General features: G+C 41.5%; 1 protein-coding gene across 1 annotated transcript in view; it reads left to right on the top strand.

Moving 5' to 3' along the window:
- The window catches only part of dcc (DCC netrin 1 receptor), a 233,678-nt gene that overhangs the window by 161,956 nt on the left and 50,041 nt on the right, over window positions 1-21,681 (top strand). Inside the window, exons 16-21 of the mRNA XM_076079935.1 lie at window positions 2,929-3,024; window positions 11,053-11,291; window positions 13,782-13,920; window positions 19,575-19,682; window positions 20,521-20,715; window positions 20,835-20,867. Coding sequence (XP_075936050.1) covers window positions 2,929-3,024; window positions 11,053-11,291; window positions 13,782-13,920; window positions 19,575-19,682; window positions 20,521-20,715; window positions 20,835-20,867 — 810 coding nt within the window. The remainder of the gene's footprint in view (window positions 1-2,928; window positions 3,025-11,052; window positions 11,292-13,781; window positions 13,921-19,574; window positions 19,683-20,520; window positions 20,716-20,834; window positions 20,868-21,681) is intronic.

The following is a 21,681-nucleotide window of genomic DNA, read 5'->3' as shown; positions in this document are numbered from 1 at the left end:
AGCTATGGCTGATTCGCCTGAGACCAACAGTCATGTGACGAACATTTGGTGAAACTGAGGCTGCTGAGCAAAGAGCAGAGATGAGAGAAGAGGAGAGGTTGTCAGTAGTAAATGCAAATAATTCAATATATATAGCACGTAGACCAGGGGTCTCAAACTCCCAGCCCGCCACGTCATTTTATGTGGCCCGCGAATCCGCCAGCAAAAAAAAAAAAAGTAAAAAAAAAAAAATATATATATATATTTTTTAAATTTGACTTGATAATAAAAATATCCCCATAGTCGAAATTATGAGATAGAAAGTCGAAGTTATGAGATTGAAAGTCAAAATGATGATATACTTAAACACACAGTCACAGAAGCAGCTCTTTGCCTGGTTACTGTATATTTGACATGAAATGTATTGTGAGTACATTGAAGACTACTTTAAACGTGTCTTTACAACACATGAAATACTTCACGTGGGATTGTGCAAACGCACCCTTGAAAGGATTTTAAGCATTGAACAAAGTTATTGTAATAACTTGTTTGATATTTGCCTTTGTTATGTTCTTTAATAGTTTGATCTTTGATAGAGTAATGTGGGTTTATTAACCCTAAATTAAAAGGATTTAAGTTGAAACAGAAATGTGCTGAAATATATTTTTACATTTATATAACTGCATGTACAATATTTTTACACTTGAATAAACAATAATCAAATGCAGAGACAGTTATTTAACAATATGTTAGGAGTAGTTACATTTACACAACCGGCCCTTTGAGGGCGACCATGATGCTGATGTGGCCCGGAGTGAAAATGAGTTTGAGACCCCTGATGTAGACCCTGCGTTTAAAAAAAAAACATTAATAATTAATAATAATTAATAATAATAAAACAAATGATCAAAGTCATTCAACTTATAGCTTATATATATATATAAAACTTATAATATAACTGTGTTATATTGCACAAAAGACGTTTTTGAGTCACTGCTTCTAGCCATGACTGCAGTTTCCATAGAGGTGGAGGACTTTGATACTGCAGTGAAGATCAAGTGAAATGTGACTGCTTGGGGTTCAGAGGGTTAAATGTTTTTAATATTGCTGATAAGAGAAATGAAGACCATCATGAGCATAGTAAAGTCAAAATGAAACTGGGTTAACCTTTGACCTTTCTTTCAATTTTTCCTCACTTTAACATTTAAAAAGTGTGTCGCTGAATCAGGAAACCAAAGAGCATAAACGTAGAAGGGGCTGATCACACCACGACGCGTCGCTACAGGCGCTGCCGCTTGAAAAACACTCACTCAATGGGACTATCACAACATGTCATTTAGCAGACGCTTTTATCCAAAGCGACTTACAATTCAGATTCTATCACATCGTAGGCACAGCTACGGAAGCAATTTTTGGGGTTAAGTGTCTTGCTCAAGGACACATCGACATGTGACTAGTGGAGCCGGGGATCGAACCGCCGATCCTCTGATTGAAGGACGGCCCTTGATTGGTTGCCTTTGGCCAAATGTGACATTGGCAAGCAACTTTGCGCCTGGAGCTGAAAAGTTGAGAATATTATAACTTTTATGCGTGTCTAAAAACCGTAAGAAAAGCACGAGCCGTACCACAGCAAAACGTAGTTTGCAGGCGACACTGTTCGAGTGACGCGTCTCGGTGTATCCAGGGCCTAAGAAAGCAAATAATGTCGGCCTCGTATCACGTTTACAGAAACGCACGATGCCACATGGTTAACGCTGTGAAACAATCCGTTTGGATTAGGCTGCTTGGTTACGGGGGGAAAAAAGATTGTGGTTTGTGTTAAAATGATAATGTGACAACGTAACTCGTGTTACTAAATAACAAGCGTCCTTAGCGGAACTTCTTACATAACGTTATGTAACAAGCGTGGCCAGCCAAAACAAAGACACTCCAGATGTGTTGCGAAAAGATTTATTATAAGGTTTTAAGATTGTTGATATGAGAAATGATTATCATAGTAAAGTCAAAACATAACTCAGTTAACCTTTGACCTTTCTTACAAATGTTTCCCCTCTTTAACAGTTCAATAAATGTGTTGCTGGAGTGTCCAGAAGGGGAAAAAGTAAAATCATCTAAAAAATGACATCTTAGAATGATAATGTACTATGTTGTATTTGCTGAATGTCCTTTAAAATAACTCTCTCTCCCTCTCTCTCTCTCTCTCTCTCTCTCTCTCTCTCTCTCTCTCTCTCTCTCTCTCTCTCTCACTCTCCCTCTCTCTCTCACTCTCTCTTTCTCTCTCTCTCTCTCTCCCTCTCTCTCTCACTCTCCCTCTCTCTCTCACTCTCTCTTTCTCTCTCTCTCTCTCTCCCTCTCTCTCTCTCTCTCACTCTCCCTCTCTCTCTCACTCTCTCTTTCTCTCTCTCTCTCTCTCCCTCTCTCTCTCTTTCTCTCTCCCTCTCACTCTCCCTCTCTCTCTCACTCTCTCTTTCTCTCTCTCTCTCTCTCCCTCTCTCTCTCTTTCTCTCTCACTCTCTCCCTCTCACTCTCTCACTCTCTCTCTCTCTCCCTCCCTCCCTCCCTGTCTCTCTCTCTCTCTCCCACCCTGTCTCTCTCTCTCTCTCTCTCTCTCTCTCTCCCTCCCTGTCTCTCTCTCTCTCCCACCCTGTCTCTCTCTCTCTCTCTCTCTCTCTCCCTCCCTCCCTGTCTCTCTCTCTCTCCCACCCTGTCTCTCTCTCTCTTCCTCTCTCTCTTCCTCTCCCTCTCTCTCTCCCACCATGTCTCTCTCTCTCTCTTCCTCTCCCTCTCTCTCTCTCTCACTCTCTCTCTCTCTCCATCTCCCTCTCTCTCCCTCCCTCTCTCTCTCTCTCTCTCTCTCCCTCCCTCCCTGTCTCTCTCTCTCTCCCACCCTGTCTCTCTCTCCCACCCTGTCTCTCTCTCTTCCTCTCTCTCTCTCTCTCTCTCTCTCAGAGCCGAGCTCGCACTATGTGATTTCCCTGAAGGCATTCAATAACGCAGGCGAGGGTGTCCCTCTGTATGAGAGCGCTGTCACTCGATCCCTGACAGGTACAATCACACACACTGATAATCACAGTAATCCTGTGTTTACAGCACACTGTTGCTGTGTTCATACACAATATGATATGATATGTGAGGAGCAGATATGAGAACAGGTTACATATCAGTCAGATGATTATGTCAGAGTCAGTATATGAAAATAACCAGAGTGCAAAGTGCTGTGACTGCTGTGAGTGTGACGGTGATGCGACCACAGTACTACTATTAGAAGTAGTGACAGTAGTAGAGTATTGGTGCTGTTTACACCTGTGATCACCTGATCGCATCTCGCTTCTTGCAGAGAAACGTGTGCATGATTTCTGTCTGCAAAGACCAAATGCGTTGTTGTCTTTAACTACCTGGAGGCAGCGATTCACCTCCTGTGTCTAGCCTGCGAATTAAAAGAAGAGGAAGAAGAAGAAATAAAACTAAACAGACTGGGACTATTCCTTGGGACTATCGCTAGAGCCGTGGACACAGCCAGGGAATGCGATTTGAGAACCAACTGGAGATGAGGAACAAAATGCGGCTTTAATGACGTATTTTCTGTTGTCAGGGACGTATCAGGATGCGTTAGCGTTTATACAAGAAAAGACATGTTGTGAAATAAGTCAAAGACCACCTTCAAGGGGCGACCAGATCAGATGCATCTTGGCGGCCGTTTACACTTGTTTTTAGAGCTGTCCACTCGTGATCAGGTCGCCTAAAACCCAATTTTAAAACCAAGTGTAAACAGCGTCATATTATAGATCATCAATAGAAATATCAATACTAACACGAATCACATTACACTTGCTCGTGTTTTCGGTGAACTGAATATTTATCCGTTTGCAACCAATGCTGACGCTCGGTGTGGTTTGCATACGTGGATGTCTAGTGCAGTAAAAGGAGAGGAGACATCAGCCGCCGTCCACTCCACCCAAGCCTCCAAAGTCTCACAGTCAACTGGACCAGCGAGCTCAGCATTCCAGATGTAGTGTTGTTAACCGCATGAACATGCATCACATATAAAATATAGTAATAATATGAATTTGTGGTAAACAATTGTTTTAATTAACTGAATGTAAGCAGGAATATAATTAATGTATATGCAGAACATTTTTAATTCTAATTCTTTCATGAGAAGTAAACATATGTGTATATATATATATATATTACATTTTTACTTAGTTTTTACTTTATATTTAACACCATAGCATCTGACCAGTTAAAAAAAAACGATAAATGAACATGAACTAGTTTATTTAAGTCTATTTTAGTCTATTTCAGCTAGCTCTTACAGAAGTGTGGGCTTGCACCACACTGCAGCTATGTATGTAAATAACATGACCATCGCAACACACACACACACACACACACACACACACACACACACACACACTGAGCTAAAAAAGTAGCTGCAGTGTTAGTTAATGTGTTAGCAACACATTAGTTTTAGCTGGTCATGCTGTCCATATTTGTAACAGTAGCAGTGTTACTACCATTTTGAGTAACTCATGTAGCAGCACTGGCCATAGTCGCGGTACTAGCGGTACTAGCGGTACTAGCGGTACTAGCGGTACTAGCGGTACTAGCGGTACTAGCGGTACTAGCAGCACAAGTCGTAGACTAGTAGCAGCAGCAGTAATAGCGACTATAGCAGGAGAGGCAGCTGGTTTCCTAAATATAGGCTAAATGTCTTGGTTTTGGGAACATAATCTGCAATCTCACTCAAGATATTCATAAAATAAGATTAAATAAAATAATCCTTTATTAGTCCCGCAGTGGGAAAATGTACAGGATTACAGCAGCATACAGTGGATAGTGCAAACAAGAGACATAGTCAAAACAAGATCTAAATAAGTAAATAAGTAACAAACACTAAAGAATATGTAATAAGTCAAAAGTAAAAATCCACAATAGTTAAAATATAACAAAAAATATTATATATACAGACAGAATCATTTTTTATTGCACGGTGTATTTATATATAGCACAGATTTTTGTGTTGTGTTGTGTGGTCTACTGGGAGCACAGCTGGTTGTGCAGCCTGACAGCGGCAGGAAGGAAGGACCTGCGGTACCTCTCCTTCACACACCGGGGGTGAATCAACCGGTGGCTGAAGGAGCTGCACAGAGCTGCCAGGGCGTCCCACATGGGGTGGGAGGTGTTGTCCATCAGGGAATGATTGCTTAGCCATCATCCTCCTTCATGAGGAAGTTTGTACTTGTAGTTGATTCAGGAGAAACGATTTTAAAGAGATAGTCCGGCACTTGGGCCTCAATCTGCATCCAACAGTGCCGAGTCCTGACATCTTCATCCAGAGTAAAAACATCTGTCCCAGCCGTTTGTGTGTGTGTGTGTGTGTGTGTGTGTGTGTGTGTGTGTAACATGTATGAACTAGGTGTGTGGCTCACACCCATTGCCATCACTGTAGGGGATGCGTTTGTGTGTCTGTGAGTGAGGGACTCATTAGCTTTTCCTGCCGACTATGGGCTGCAAAAGTGAGATAAATGAAACACATCCAACTCTCAGCCAAGTTTCATCTTATGAATTAAACAGCCGACCCTCCTCTGCTCACTCATGCAGCCCGTGGCGGACATAAATCCTTTATTGCGCTCATAAATATGCCACGTTTCTGAGGTTCCTCCTACCCTCACGATGTGATTTTCTTAACCTTCATTACGGGATGTGATTATAAACTTTTCAACAAAAGATTATTTCCAACTCGCTCTTGTTGTCTTTGATCGAGTTTTCTTGAAAATGAGGACGGGAGGAGCGATGAAGAGCGAGAGCGAGATAGGGGAGATGAAGGTCGGGTATGGATCCTAAAAAGAGAGAAACGGCAGGGGGAGCGAAGAGATTTGATGGACCTTAATGATAGCTCATGGGAAGAGGAGGGAATGACAGCAGGGAGAGAAGGAGGGCATGGGGATAGCAAGGAGAAGACAGAGGGAGAGGCGTGGGATGTAGAGAGAAAGTAAAACACATTGGGACAAAGGCGTCTTTAGCCACACAGAAACAAACACACAAACGCACGTCGAGATTCATAAAGAAACAGCTTTTGCAGTCTGCTGAAACAGATTATAACGTCCGATGTTTACACGGAGCAGCAAAGGAACCAGACTATCAACTGGATAAAGGTTCTGCTGCTGGCTCAGTCTACTTGACAGGATTCCCCTCCAGACATATTCTGAGATATAAAAAGTTATATTCTTTGAATAATAATTCTGTCTGATAGGGGGCTGCTACATTGTTTTCCCTTATTTGATAAAGCAATTTAAAAAAGTTCATTCATTTAATTCCACTTCCAAAAAAAAACAAAAAACGCTGATTTCCTGGTTAGCTTAGTGTTCTACACAGGCGATAAATCTGTGCTGGTGCTGGATAGATGATAACCTTAACACATCTGGAATTGTGGAGAGATACATGGACACATCTGGAGTTCTGTAACACATAATACATCTAGAATTATATAGAGATACATAACATATCTGGAATTCAAAAGAGATATTTAGACACATCTGGAGTTCTTGAGACATGTAGACACATCTGGAGTTCTTAAAAGTAAAAAAAATCTGGAATTATTAAGATATATGTAGACACATCTGGAGTTCTTGATGTCTTTAGAAACACATATACACATCTAGAGACCTTTAGAAATGCACATCTGTAGTTCTTTAGAGATACATATACACATCTGGAGTTCTTTAGAGATACATATACACATCTGTAGTTCCTTAGAAATTCATATACACATCTGGAGTTCTTTACAAATAGATATACACCTCTGGAGTTCCTTACAAATAGATATACACATCTGGAGTTCTTTAGAAATATGTATATACATCCGGAGTTCTTTAGAAATACATATACACATCTGGAGTTCTTTAGAAATTCATATACGCATCTGGAGTTTACATATACACATCTGGAATTCTAAAGAGATACATACACATCTGGAATTCTAAAGAGATACATATAAACATCTGGAATTCTAAAGAGATTCTATAGAGATATGTAGACACATCTCTAGAAACATTTAGAAACATGTAAAATCATTAAACACTTATATAGAAATACAGTATGTGCACACGTGGAGTTCCGTAAACATACAGATATAATATGTATACATATATCCAGAGATATATAGTCTTACATGGAGTTCTGTAGAGATACAGTCTCACATGGAGTTGTAGTGTGACAGTCAGGAGTTGATAAGCTGAGACCCTGAGGGCTGAGACAGAAACTAAACCCATTACTGTTCTGACAAGGTCATCAACAGTGACACACACACACACACACACACACACACACAGTCACTGTCTGTCTTGTCATGCCGGGACAAGCTGAATTCTCCGTCACTTTATGGTGGCAGGCTGCAGGAGAGTTTTTTACTAGAGCTTTAAAAAGCGTCTCGTTAACGGTGGGATCCTCGTTAATATACTGCCTCGTCCCTCGCCCTGCCGCCCACACACTGCAGAGACAGAACTGATCCTCAACCGCCACGCCGCCATTTAATCAAGGACTGGAGGACCGCAGAGAGGGAGAAGGAGGGAGACGGGGGGGAGATAGTGGGGAGGTGGGATAAGAGCAATATGAAAGAATGGAGGGAGAGAGAAAAGAGGTAGCGAGGCAGAGAGGAAGTGTGGAGCATAAGTAATGGAAGAAAAAGGAAGGGAATGAAAGAGGAATGAAGGAAAGACAGAGGGAGGGATGGAAGGAGACGACGGGATTGAGGTAGTAGCAGGAAAAGAGAGAGGTATGCAGGATGGGAGGGAGGGAAAAAGAAAAGAGGGAGTGCAGAAAAATTTGGAAATGATGAAGAAAAGCGAGCAGACAAAGGAGGGATGGAAAGAAAAAGGAAATAAGGGATGGAGGGAGGAGAGAGTGGAGGGAGGAGTGCCATCCTTATCAGTATTCTGTCCTGACCAGAGCTTTATTGTGATGCTGGACGACCAGTTTAACCACGACATCGCCTGCTGCAGCTCGCCCCGCAGCTCCAAACACCTCTTTCATCAATCTCTCCCTCTCTCTCTCTCTATGTTGGCCTGCAGCTGTACATCTCTCTTCAGCAGCAGCACATTAGATGTCAGTGTTGATTTTCTCAGTGGTCTCGTTTAGACTGCAGACACAACAGGACGAGCCTCCTTCATCTCCCAGGACCGATGTCGCCTTCACCTGAACTCACACAGAGAGTCAAGAGCTCGATAAGTTTGACTTTCGCGCTGTATAAATCGAGAAATCGGAGTAAAAAGTAGAGACCATGTTGTGCCACATTGAGCCACACTCCCTACCCCTCTACATCCAACGCCCGCTCTGACCACGCCCATCTTTAAACTCGACCTTCATTTAATATCAACACATCTGTGAAGTTTCATGACGGCATCTTTGCAAAGTCGAAAGTGCGAGTAAACGCTTCTATTTTCACACGAGTTATGTTAGAAACGGCGCTTTTTATGGCATAAAATTGAGAATTGCACAGTATTCAGAGAATGATATAGTAAAAATAGGAGGGGCTCATTACCATAAGAAAAAACGCTGTAAAAAAGGCGTTTTTGACTATTTTTATACGGTGTAAAAAGCAGCGTTCTAAAGTCCCAGAAGAGCGACGTTCTTAACATAGACCGTGTGAAAATAGAGCCGTTTACGGGCACTTTACATAATCACGGTGACTAAAATCCATCCAGACAGACAGATAGAAATACAAACACCTGGCAAAGTGTTCAGAACTTCGTCTGTTGTCAGATGATCAAACAGGTTGGAAGCCAATCATTTAAATGTTTTCTAAAACCATCTCTGAAATGTTATTTATGTAATTTATGCTGTTCACAAATGTATTTTTCGATAAAAAAATACCAACGAAGTTGAACAAATGTAAAATAATTGTACAACTTCCAACTAGCCAAAAAAGGTGAAAAGCATACAAATATCTTTTTTACATCATTATTTACAGGTTGGTAAATGTGTACCAACGGATCACCTGATATGTGCGGATCACATTTGTGTGCTGAGTTTTGAGACTCTAGGTAGCTTCCGATCCACAAATGTGCGTTGTGTTTAAGTGCTATACGTGGCTTTCACTTCATTTACTGTGTTTGTCACATAGAGATTGTGTCTCTCTCCTGGCCATTGTAAAAACAACTCATGTTTCTTACTTTACTGATGTCACCAGCTTTTAACTTGGCTCTGTAGCTAGTTAGCTATGTAGAAAGATGACGTCCCCATTACTACTGAACCCTGATTGTCTGTGGAAACAGCTGGACCTGTTTGAACAAATCTAATATCAGCAAGACGCCTTTAACCAGGCGAGTCTTTGACTACAGGTCGGGCCTTTTTAACGGTAAACTAGTCTGTTGGTTACTACATGGATTAACCAGAAGAACTACTGGTCAGTGGTTCAGTTGAGTTTGAACCCACATGGTAACCAAAAGAGAGCCCATTTGTACCTGCAGCACCACTTTGGCCTGTCAAAAGTCTGGATAGTGTAGGACTGTAGGAGGATCTGAGGGCTGATGTTGAAGCCTAAAGAAGCTCAGCAATTATCTGCAGAGTTGTTCCAGTTACACTCCTACAATCTGTGTGCGTGTGTGTGTGTGTGTGTGTGTGTGTGTGTGCGAGTGTGTGTGAGTGTTGCACTGAGATAATAATAGATCTTATATTCAGAAAGTTAAAGACGGACAGGCAGGGATCAGCTTCTGGTCTCTTTTTGAAAACTGGAGCATCATTAAAAATAGAAGAAAGAAAAGAGTTCCAGATGTATTTATATTAGTTTTTACTTCATATTTTACATTTTATTATTCATTTTTAGTTTTAATTGTAATATTTTATGATTGTTATTTTTGTTATTTACAGCAGTATTTTTAGTAGCAAGCATATTTTTGAAATTCCTTTTTTATTTCAGCCTTTTTTTTGCTACAGGTGGTAAAGCATTCAGTAACAAGCCTCACAGAGATCTTCCTGCATTAAAAATCATCACCTCCAGCTTCCCTGCAGGCTTTTTTTACTCCAAAAATAACGTGTCGGTTGAAATTCATGACAGTAGCTTTGCAGTGAACCAGGAAACAACGTTGCCAAGTTCAACTGGTGTGTGTTTATATCTTTACCTCTCCTCATTCCAGCTCTCTAGCGTCTGTTTCCTGTCCTGCTGCCTTCAAGTGCTCCTTTAGCCTCAAGTTCCTGATTCAGAAGTCACGTTTATGAACACCATGAGGTGTTTAGGTGCTGCGAGTCGGAAACCGTAATTTATTTCAAATTATATCGCTTTTTTTAATTGATTCACATTAGAGTTAAACTGCATGTCCTAGTACTCGATAATTAGATTCACAAAGGTTGTGTAAGATATGCTCACATTTACGGTATTTCTAAAGGTACATGAAGGCAGCATCTGTATTCTGATTGGTTGGAGACACAGACCCACACAGTGTCAGTGTAGCTCAAATTGTGGTGGTTTTATTTTTCTAGTATTCAAGTAATTTTTAAATCCAAAATGTAAAGTAAGCGATAGTTGATTTCACATGTGAAACACATTACACGTGTGATTCACATACATGTTGAAGGGCTCTGCTCTACTCCTCAGAGCAATAATAATTTAACTCAAAAATGTCCAGGTTTCTGACACTGTCAGGTGTTGTGTTCCAGCTCGTTACAGTGTTTCGTCCTTTGCCCCTCTGTGGATCTGAGGCTCCACTTCCTGTTTAAAGTAACGCCTTTCACTTTCTTACCCTTTGTCCTTTTTCTCTCCTCTTCCCTCTCCTGTTTTTCCCTTCCTTAACCATCCACTCCTCATTTCCTTCTTCCCTCCTCTCAAACCAACATGGCTGCTTGCTGAATTCCAAACTTGCATGTCATCTCTTGTATTTATTATGTTGTTGTTTTGTTTTTTATCATCTGTGTGTATATGGACACATAACAAACCTATATTAATCTGAATATATGCTTGTGTCACACTCATTTGCTTATATAAATATTCATTATCACACATTCATTACACTGAATGATTTCATTAATTATCCCCAAACAACCTGGTTACCGTTAACAACCCCACCCCCACCCCAGACCCCATAGACCCATCTGAGGATGACCTCTTCCACCTCTTTGATAAATACCCCACTCCCATGCCAGACACCAGCACTCCCATGATCCCCCCGGTGGGGGTCCAAGCTGTGGCTCTGTCCTCGGACTCGGTCCGCGTCTCCTGGGCCGACAACTCCATGACCAAAAACCAGAAGGCGTCTGAAGTCCGGTACTACTCCGTCAAGTGGAAGACCAGCTACTCCACCAGTGGAAAGTACAAGGTGAACACGGACAGTCAATCCATGGTGTTAATGTGCAGCTGTACATCACTTCTGAGTTTAGTATAATCTCCTCCTAAAATGTGGACATGACTTGGGGATGAGATAGACTTGAGTCATGGATCTGGTGACTTTAGACTGGACTTGACAAAACCCCAAAAGACTTGACAAAAGACTTGAGGAAAACCGTTGATTTGGGACTTGACTTAACTTAGACTTTTGACTTGGAATGACTTAATATTCTCAAGCCTACTTCCTGCCTCAACTTAAGACTTAATTTAGGACTTATCTGTCTTAACTTGAGATTTGACCTTGGACTTACCTGTCTTAACTTGAGAATGGACTTTGAACTTACCATCATTACTTGAGACTTGAAGTGGGACTTACCTGTCTCTACTTGAGACTTGAAGTGGGACTAACCTGTCTGTACTTAAGACTTGAAGTGGGACTTACCTGTCTCTACTTGAGACTTGAAGTGGGACTAACCTGTCTTGACTTAAGACTTGAAGTGGGACTAACCTGTCTCTACTTGAGACTTGAAGTGGGACTAACCTGTCTTGACTTAAGACTTGAAGTGGGACTAACCTGTCTCTACTTGAGACTTGAAGTGGGACTAACCTGTCTTGACTTAAGACTTGAAGTGGGACTAACCTGTCTCTACTTGAGACTTGAAGTGGGACTAACCTGTCTTGACTTAAGACTTGAAGTGGGACTTACCTGTCTCTACTTGAGACTTGAAGTGGGACTAACCTGTCTTGACTTAAGACTTGAAGTGGGACTAACCTGTCTCTACTTGAGAGTTGAAGTGGGACTTACCTGTCTTGACTTAAGACTTGAAGTGGGACTTACCTGTCTTGACTTGGGACTTGAAGTGGGACTAACCTGTCTCTACTTGAGACTTGACTTGTGACCTACTTGTCTTGACTCAAGGCTTGATTCAAGACTTACCTGTCATGACTTTAGACTTGAAGTGGGGCTTACCGGTCATGACCTGGGGCTTAACTTATGACTTACCTGTCCCTATTTGAGACTTGAAGTGAAACTTACCTGTCTTAACTTGAGACTTGACTTGGAACATACCTGTCTTGACTTAAGGCTTAATTTAGGACTTACCTGTCATGATTTGAGACTTAACTTGGAATTTAGCTGTCTCTACTTGATAACCTGTAAAATAATGACTTGTTAGGGATTTATCAATTAGACTTGTCATTGAACTTACCAGTCATTACTGGACCTTTGCCATTACCTGTCAGATAGAATTTGTTTCGAATTATATATAGTTTTAGGCCTGGAATTGATTTGGGACTTTTTTAAACTTGTGACTTGACTCGGACCTCATAAGATGTGAGAACAAGTCCCACCTCTGCTCTCTTACAAGCTCAATCCTTTTTTTTTCTGTCTGCAACGGAATGAATAAGATGTTGCGTACATGTGTATTATGCCTCCTTATCTATGTTTCAAGTACACCTTATTAATACTCCTTCTGAACAAGAAGCGTTATCACAGCAAATGATTATCATCTGAGGGATAAAATGTCAAACCTGCCACCTCCAGCGCTGCCTGAACTCAATTAAAGCAGGTGCCCTCTCGCTTGCAGCTATATAACAAGTGGCTCTCCAGAAAGACTAAATAGAGCACAGCTACTGTAAACATGTATCACGGAGTTTCACACCAGAGTTACAGCGATCTGAGACAGACTGGAGTAAAATTGCACTGTTTGTTTGTTTTATGTCCATTTCAGAAGCTTTTATTGATCAAGACATCTCTTAGGAAATTATTCTCAGCTGACAGAAACAGTTAAGATTGATTGGCTGTACGGTACTGAATTATTTGGATTTGTTCTGAAAGCAAGACAATGTTCTCCTGTTCACCTGCTGAGACTTCTTTTCTTCTCTGAACTTGTGGAAAACTTCAAAAACCCTGTAAATAGGAAATCTATACAAGGGCAGACAGTCTGCTCACCTTAATAAACTGCAGCTGGGGACAGGCAGAGAGAGAGGTGTCTGTCCTTATTATCTTTGAAAATAAGACATTTTCTTTGTGCCACAAGGACAAGAAGATGTCTGGTCTTAAAGTGAAAACTGAAAAGAGTGCATGCAGCTGCTGGGGTATTTTAATATACACTGATGTTGAAGTCTTAGATAGAAATAATGTTTAAAGTACAAACACAAGGACGGACTGTCTCCACAACAGACATGAAATAAGATGCTCGGAGGAGGAACGCACTCTCAACTTTTTATGAGTGGCATTATTCAACTCATTATGTCTTGGATACATCTTTCTTAAAGACAGCATATCTCTATGGTTTCTTCTATATATTAAATTGTAACAGTAGCTTTCGTCTTTTGTCATGACAGACAATCTTTTTATTTTCCTTTTGTGCAATTTTTTTTGTTGTTGAGTCAAGGGAGAATCTATATCTGTTTGTCTGTCTGTCTGTCTCCATGTTTGTTGTAAAACCATGTGAATTCTACAACTCTATTGTGTGTCCAGTCTGCAGACACCACGGCGCTCAGCCACACGGTCACCGGCCTCAAACCAAACACCATGTACGAGTTTGCTGTCATGGTAACCAAAGGCCGCAAGTCCAGCACTTGGAGTATGACGGCGCACGCCACGACGTACGAAGCAGGTAGGTCTCTGAGACACACGCTTGTGTTTCTACACATCCCTAAAACCTGGCCCTCAGGCATAATATTATTCAACCAATTTCTTTTTAAGAAGATCTTTTTATCATTGGAGGAGTTTTATATTAAATGCTACTTGTACTTGTCCACTACAAACTACATCCTTGGGATGTATTCCGACCGTATCTTAACCTAACCTACACTTAATTCTAACCTTCTTCAAAAGGCAAGTCTTAACCCTTAAACATCCATTGGGGTGCTTTGTCATTTCACCATAGAGTGTTCCCTTCAGTTGTCACATATTGTCATACACGACTCCAGTCCGTTTTTAGGGTGTGCCAGCAGAGATCTTAAGGTGTTGAACGGTTTGTGGAAGATCCTGAGAACCACTGAGATTCTTATGATGAGTTCCATTGATTTATACAACTGAGCATTTTCCACATGCTGAGATAGACATTTAGGAAACATCAAAGAAATAAAAATATGTTGCATCTTTTTATACAGTTTCATATTTGGAGTTAAAGGTTCTGTTCTTTGACAAAGTTCTCAAGAATGCGAGCAGCAACAAGAGTTCTGCTGTAGAACCAGTCAACCCTAACATACCGTGTAATGGTACAGAATCTCGGATTGAAATATAGATGAACCTTAAATGTTAGTTAAATTAATGATACCAAAGTGTAGCACATAAGGAAGAGTTTGGGGTGGTGGAGAGAGCTGCAGCAGCAAATCGCCTTGGCATCAACATATCAGCAGAGTAATACTAAGAGATGTCAGGTTGTAATGGCCACGCTTTACAACAGCATGAATACGATTGGACATCTCTATAATTAGATCATTTATTTTTAGGTGAATCAATTTCCCATTATGAATATTTGAATATCCATACATCTATCCATCCATCATCTTCTGCTTATCCGGGGCCGGTCTCGGGGGCAGGAGGCTCAGGAGGGTATTCCAGATGTCCCTATCCCCAGTAACGTTTTCCAGCGCTACCTAGTGGACCCAGAGGCATTCCCAGGCCAGACGATATCTAAGTTGTGGGTCTACCCCGGGGCCTCTTACGAGTTGAACTTGCCCGGAAAACCTCTAAAGGGGGTCGTCGGGGAGGCATCCTGATATGATGCCCGAACCCCCTCAGCTGGCCCCTTTCGACGCAGAGGAGCAGCAACTCTCCTCCTTGATGTCTGAGCTCCTCACCCTTTCTCTAAGGCTGAGCCCGGCAACCCAATGAAGGAAGCCCATTTCGGTCACTTGTATCAGTGATCTAATTTTTCCGGTCACTACCCAAAGCTCATGATCATAGATCAGGGTCGGAACGTAGATGGACAGGACACTTGAAATCATTAGGTCCAAAGAGTTGTAAAATGCACTAAAAGCCAAATCCAGAGTTATTTTCTTCATGTGAATGAGCTTAAGACTGGCTTTGAGGCGGGGTTAAAGGAAATTCTAGTGCACTTGCCCTTTGGTCCCATAGATGTGAAAGATTCCTGTTTTTTATTACTAGGCAGTCGACCAGGCGGCAAACATCTGGTTCTGCTGAGTGAAACCAATGCAGAAGTGTCTTAAAACCTGCATTCTCTATACTGACCAGCAGGGGGCGACTCCTCTGGTTGCAAAAATAAGTCAGATTGTATAGAAGTCTATGAGAAAATGACTCTACTTCTCACTTGATTTATTACCTCAGTAAACATTATAAACATGAGTTTATGGTCTCAATCTCTAGTTTCAAGTCTTCTTCAATACAGCATGATGTTCATTTAGTAAATGATGGTCCATTTAGAGTCAAATAGAACATAAAGCAGGGGATGCTTTAGGGCGGAGCTACCTGTGATTGACAGTTTGCTGCTGCTTCTACAGTCGTTTACTGAGGAACACTCCTCCGCATTCCAAATAGGTTAACTTACGTTCACTGGTTGAAAAAAAAGCCAAGATGGCGATAGCCAAATCTCCGAACTCGAGGCTTTAAAACGGCAGTCCACTAACCAATGGGTGATATCACGATGACTATGTCCACTTCTTATATACAGTCTATGCAGTCGAGTCATTTGGCTTCATGCACCATTGAGCAGCTACCATAAGAATGAATCAGACCCCGCATCCAACGCTGTATCCCGCCTCCAACGCTGTATCCAGTTCTTTTTATAAATCCATGGAACAAACACTGAATGAACTCCATTGGATGAACCTTGAGTTAAGTTTTGTTGTTGTCAAACTTCTGTTTACAAAGTCAAGAAGGAACTTTTACAACTCTAATAAGTAGGTGATTCTTTTTTCAGTTGTGCTAAAATGTTCCTCCCTCACTTTCTCTTCACTGTCATGCAAAACTCAGCTGAACACAGACAGCTCCGTCTTTCTCTGGAGGATTTGTTGAAAGTCATTCTGGGAACAACAGGGATACACTCAAAGAGGGCAGGTTTTGGGAAACAAGGATTCACCAAAACAATATCGGGGTGGAACCTTCTTGTTTTCTTTCCCCTCCTGAACAGAGATGACTTCTAACACAGGGTTTAACAATGCACAGAAATCTTGTTTTGGTTCAGTGAGGTGTAATGCAGAAACTCCACTCTTCCCCCACACACACACAACAACCCTCTGCAACAATGAAACCCAACCACAGACCGAAATCAAAATGTCAAGGTATCCCTTTCAGGATGTTTACAATCATGTTTGTCGGATTTGTCACCCAATTAAGCGTGAACGGCATTACCACCGCCGGCTCCCCGGGGCCTGCTGGAATACATTGACATTCAGAGCGAGCAGACGGACTGAGCCCACTCAGTCCCTGCAGTCATCCACCATCTCTGGACACTCTGACCACGTGTTTTACAGCAAAACACAGAACAAGCTTCCTTCACTGCAGCCTATAATACCTCTGCCTTACTGTTAGAAATAAACACAGAAGAGTCCTAAAGACACCAGGTGCTCCCCAGAGGATGAATCCAAATGATTTTGCTGATCCTCTGATCTGTCTCAAACTTTCACTTATTGTACAGTTAGAAATGTGGAAATGTTATGGGCAGATTGTCATGCAATTTTCATGCCTCCCACACTTAGATGCCCGCCATGGATGGTGTCCATTCTATCTGTACAATAAGTGAATAAATAAATATTAATTAAAAGCACCAGTATGTATTGATTGGCATCTAGGGGTGAGGTTGGAGATTGCAACCAACTGAATAGTAAATAGTAGCTCTGTAACAGTCACCTGACTTCCTGCTTTCCCCCCAAACAAACAAGCCAGTCATAACTCATATAGCCGCAAGTGGGCTTTGTCACCTTCTTTGGGCATTTTCTATAAGGATTTAAGAGGCTTGTTTTCTCTTGGGAGAAAAGTCTCAAAATAGAAGCGAAACGATTCGCAGTTCTGCTGCAATTATGGTGTGGTCCACCTTCAGGATATGTCTGTGACTGGAAATCCATTAACATCCTCCTTTTGAAATACACCTGCGATAACATTGAACCCATTCGATTGTTCCTTGACTGTAACCAGTGGCTGTTAATTGAAAGAGTTTAGATACAGGGCCTTTATATTAGCTCTTACTACCTGTCAAATCACTCACAACACCCTGTGAGGGTGGTGAATGCTTTTTATTAGTGCTAACAGTCATTTTGGGAGATGTACGCTAACGGTGTCGGTTCAATTGAATCCAAACTGTGTTTTTCAGTAGAAATGATTATTTCGGTAGTAGTCTTACTCACTGGATGTAGACTGTGGGTATAAATTTGCCGTTGGCCGTGTGTATCATTCTCCTTCCCTTTTGCTATCTGTGCTATATATTTTGCAATGGCACCACCGCTGCATCCTGGTCTGAGCGCTGCCCAAGACGATTGTGATTGGTATAAAGAGATAAAAACAACCCAGACTGTTTTTTTGTTGATGCAGATCGGGCTGAGTAGTCCACCACTCAGTAGCATTGACTGTAAACTGTAGAGAAGTGTTTCCAGTGTTTTTAACACTGGAAACAATACCTTCTCTCCAGCAGCTATGTGCAGGCCAGGTGTATTGTCCCGAGGGCCTCCCTCTGTATTTATTGAGAAGTACAGGTTGTCACCGTCGCTAACAGGCTCAGCAGGAACTTGTGATTTCCCGCAGCGCATCATGTCAGATTTAACAAGGTTTCATTAGCCAGTGCTGGGAATGTGAGCTTTGAGGGCCTGCCCCGGTGTGAAACTTAACAACATGTTTTTAATCACATCTATGACTCCGTGGTGACAGTCGAGGAGAGAAAACAGTCGTGTTTGCGAAGCCGAGTGGTTGACATTTTCACAACAGGAGCGATACAATTCAGGAAAGTGACGGAAGTTAACCTCGGCACACTTTTTCTCTCAAGTTCAAACAGAGCAGATTGCTGCAATACAAGAAAGTCACACCAAAGCCACAGAACAACTGAACCGTATAGATTGTTGTCAGGAACTTCGGATGATAAACTACTATACACCTTTCGTCTTTTGACAAGGAGCAAAGATACGAATGCCTCACTGACCCGATAGTCAACTCTGTAAAAAAATAAAATAACAATGAATCCGGTCTCTGGTAGGGTACGGTCTGTCGGTCGGTCGGACCACATCAATGGTTATTGGATGGATTGCCATGAATCCTACTGACTTTGGTGATTCCCTGACTTTTCTATGGGCTTCACTTTTGTGGTTTGGAGGGAAATGTCTCAACAACTAATGGATTGATTGCCATGAAGCTTGATAGAGACATTAATGTCCCCTTCAGGAGAAAATTGCAACAACTTGCATGACCCCCTGACTTTTCACCCAGCGCCAACATCAGGCGCTTTGTTTAAAACCAAATACCTGCAAAGCTAATGACATTACCATCCGCCTCAGCTGTACTTTGTGTTAGTGCTAATTGGCAAATTATAGCATGTTCACATTGTTGCTGTGAGCATGGTAGCGTGCTGACATCATCATTGAGCTCAAAGTTGGGCTATGACTAATTACAGTCTCACAGAGCTGCTCTGTAGTCTCTTGTTTGAACTTCGGAGGTTAGCTGTGTCCCCTGCCTCCAATCTTAAGGCAGAGCAAAACTAAGTCTCCTGGCTAAGGCTTCATACTTAATAGACAGGTATCGATTCTGATATCGATCGTCTCATCTTGTCTCTGCAAGCAAGAAAATTACAGCATTTCCTAGAAATGTGGGACAAGTCCTTTAATCGCATTAGCTGCATTTTAATAAAACTGTAAAGGTGCAGATAAGCAGGGTTACCCTGGTTAAAGTCCCAGTGACATTAGAGCGACTGTAGCTTCTGTGTTGTGACGTATTCTCCAGTGAAACAGATTATTTGAGCGGTGTACAGTTACAAGAGAAATTTAAATCAATCCTTCGCATTTGATTGGACCGCTAAAAAGTGGGCGGGATTATGTAGCGCAATACGGAGCTACAGAGGTCTGATAGCTCCAAACATACACCTCCATAGTCACTAAAAGTTGCAGATTGATGGATGGATGGATGGATGTCATCATATGGTTGGTTACAATTGGTTGGTGCTCGCTTACGTAAGCACAGGAAGAAGAGATGATTGGATTTTCATATAATAACACCTTGGTTAACTGCTATTTAGAAACTGAAGCTAACCACAGCATTAACTCATTCTTCCACTGCTGACGCTTATTTTTTTTCCCCCTTTTCATGACCCTCCATAACTGACAGCTCCTAGCTCCGCCCCCAAAGATTTGACAGTGATCAGTCGCGAGGGACGACCCCGCGCCATTTTAATCAGCTGGCAACCGCCGATGGAGGCCAATGGCCGAATCACAGGTGAGGGTTCGCACAGCAAACAGCACAAGTACAGCCCTCTACTCATCCAAGGTACACTGTCCAATCACAGCGCACACACACTATCCATCAGAGGTAATAGTTATTTTGATTTTCAATTAACCTGGTGATTATTTATTTTAAAAACAGATTAATCATTGTAATCTGTAAAATATATAAAAATGATGTTCTTAAAATATCAAAGATATTGAGAATTCAGTTGTTGCTCTTCGTGCACAAACACACACACACCCACACACACACACACACACACACACACACACACACACACACACACACACACACATACTTTCCTCCATTGTTCTCTCTCTCCTCTGGGCGATCGACCTGACTGTAAACCCGTCTGTTTTAACGAGCTCTGCTGCTCCTGCAGTGTCCTGGAGGACGAATCAAACGCTCCCTGCAGGGATAACAGTACAACACAACGCCAAACACACACACACACACACACACACACACACACACACACACACACACACACACACATACAGATCAGATATTTTTAGATCTTATACATATTCTTTTGTCAAATGTCCCACCCTACGTCTAAATATGTGTATGTTCTTATCCTGTAACAAACATTCTGCATATTAACATGTTCAAATATTAAGTCTTCTGGGTGAATAAATAAATAAATAGATAAAATAAAATAAAATATTAAAATGGAAATATGAGATGTCTTTGGTCCCAAATTCAACATGTCAAATATTTTAATCTTTCAATTTTATTAGAAACTGGAACGCAAACCACTAATGTTAACAATACTTCACTGTGGATATAAATGTTCCTCTTATTAATCGTATGATGTTTTGTCTGTCAGGTTACATCCTGTACTACACGCTGGATAAGAACATGCCCATAGATGATTGGGTGATGGAGGCGATCACCGGTGACCGGCTGACCCATCAGGTCGTGGATTTGAACCTCGACACGGTTTATTACTTCAGGATTCAGGCCAAGAACGCCAAAGGAGTCGGCCCGCTGTCTGAGCCCGTCCACTTTAGGACCGCCAAAGGTCTGTCAGAGAGAGTGTGTGTGTGTGTGTGTGAGACTGAAGATCAAGATCTGCTTCATCTGTAAATTCCTTTGTTTTATATTCGATACGTTTGCTGTCTCCCTCTGTTGCTGTTTCAGTGGAACATCCAGACAAGATGGCCAATGATCAAGGTAAGCTTTTTCCCTCTACTAGAGTGTGTATATATATGTGTGTGTGTGTGTGTGTGTGTGTGTGTGTATGTGTGTGTCTGCATACTCGTGGATTCAGACTAGCTTCAAATTCTTGATTGTAAAATAGTTCAAATAATCGCTGGTCTCAAGTCGTCTCATGCTCTTCAACTTTTATTTCATTTCATTTTAATGTTTCCTTCAAATCATCAGCAAGTTTCATTCCCAAAAGTTTTTAAAACATTAACGTGCCAATTATGTCATAGCATTAATGAATTGCAAAATATATATATTTTTATGCTAATTTAAACTATGAAGGAGTTATGTTTTTACAATGTATCAATGTTCTGGTAGGAGTTAGCTTGTGGGGAGATCATGCGTTCGGTCGTTGGTGTGAGTATCTGTCTGTCCACGAATAATCCTGCACAACACTGGATCCATCAGCTTCATATTTGTTGTGCTCATTTATGACTGTATGTTGCGGTGATTCACATATTTTATTAAAAAAAACAATTACTTAGATCACTTAGTGATAAACAACTGCTTCAGTAGCAGGTGCATTTCTGACAATTGGCTCGGCTAAAAACAAGCCTTGCCTAGTTACAAGATGAATAGAAAAGAGATTGGAGTGTTTGAAAAGCAGTTGGTCAGTGAGTACAGTAAATTTAAACTGTTACTAAAACTGCTAAATGTAATGAATAAACGGTTCAAACACTTGGCTGACAGTGATTGTCGCATGTACACTAATGTGAAATAGAAGTGATGAAAACACTTCACTCTATGCGAACAACCCCGACTCGTCAAGCTGAAGGGAAGT

This window comes from Anarhichas minor, unplaced genomic scaffold (genome assembly GCF_050575085.1).
Source record: "Anarhichas minor isolate MPS153535 unplaced genomic scaffold, ASM5057508v1 ptg000073l, whole genome shotgun sequence".
Classification (NCBI taxonomy): domain Eukaryota; kingdom Metazoa; phylum Chordata; class Actinopteri; order Perciformes; family Anarhichadidae; genus Anarhichas; species Anarhichas minor.
The sequence above is the reverse complement of the archived record's forward strand: the minus strand, read 5'-3'. Positions and strand labels throughout refer to the sequence as shown.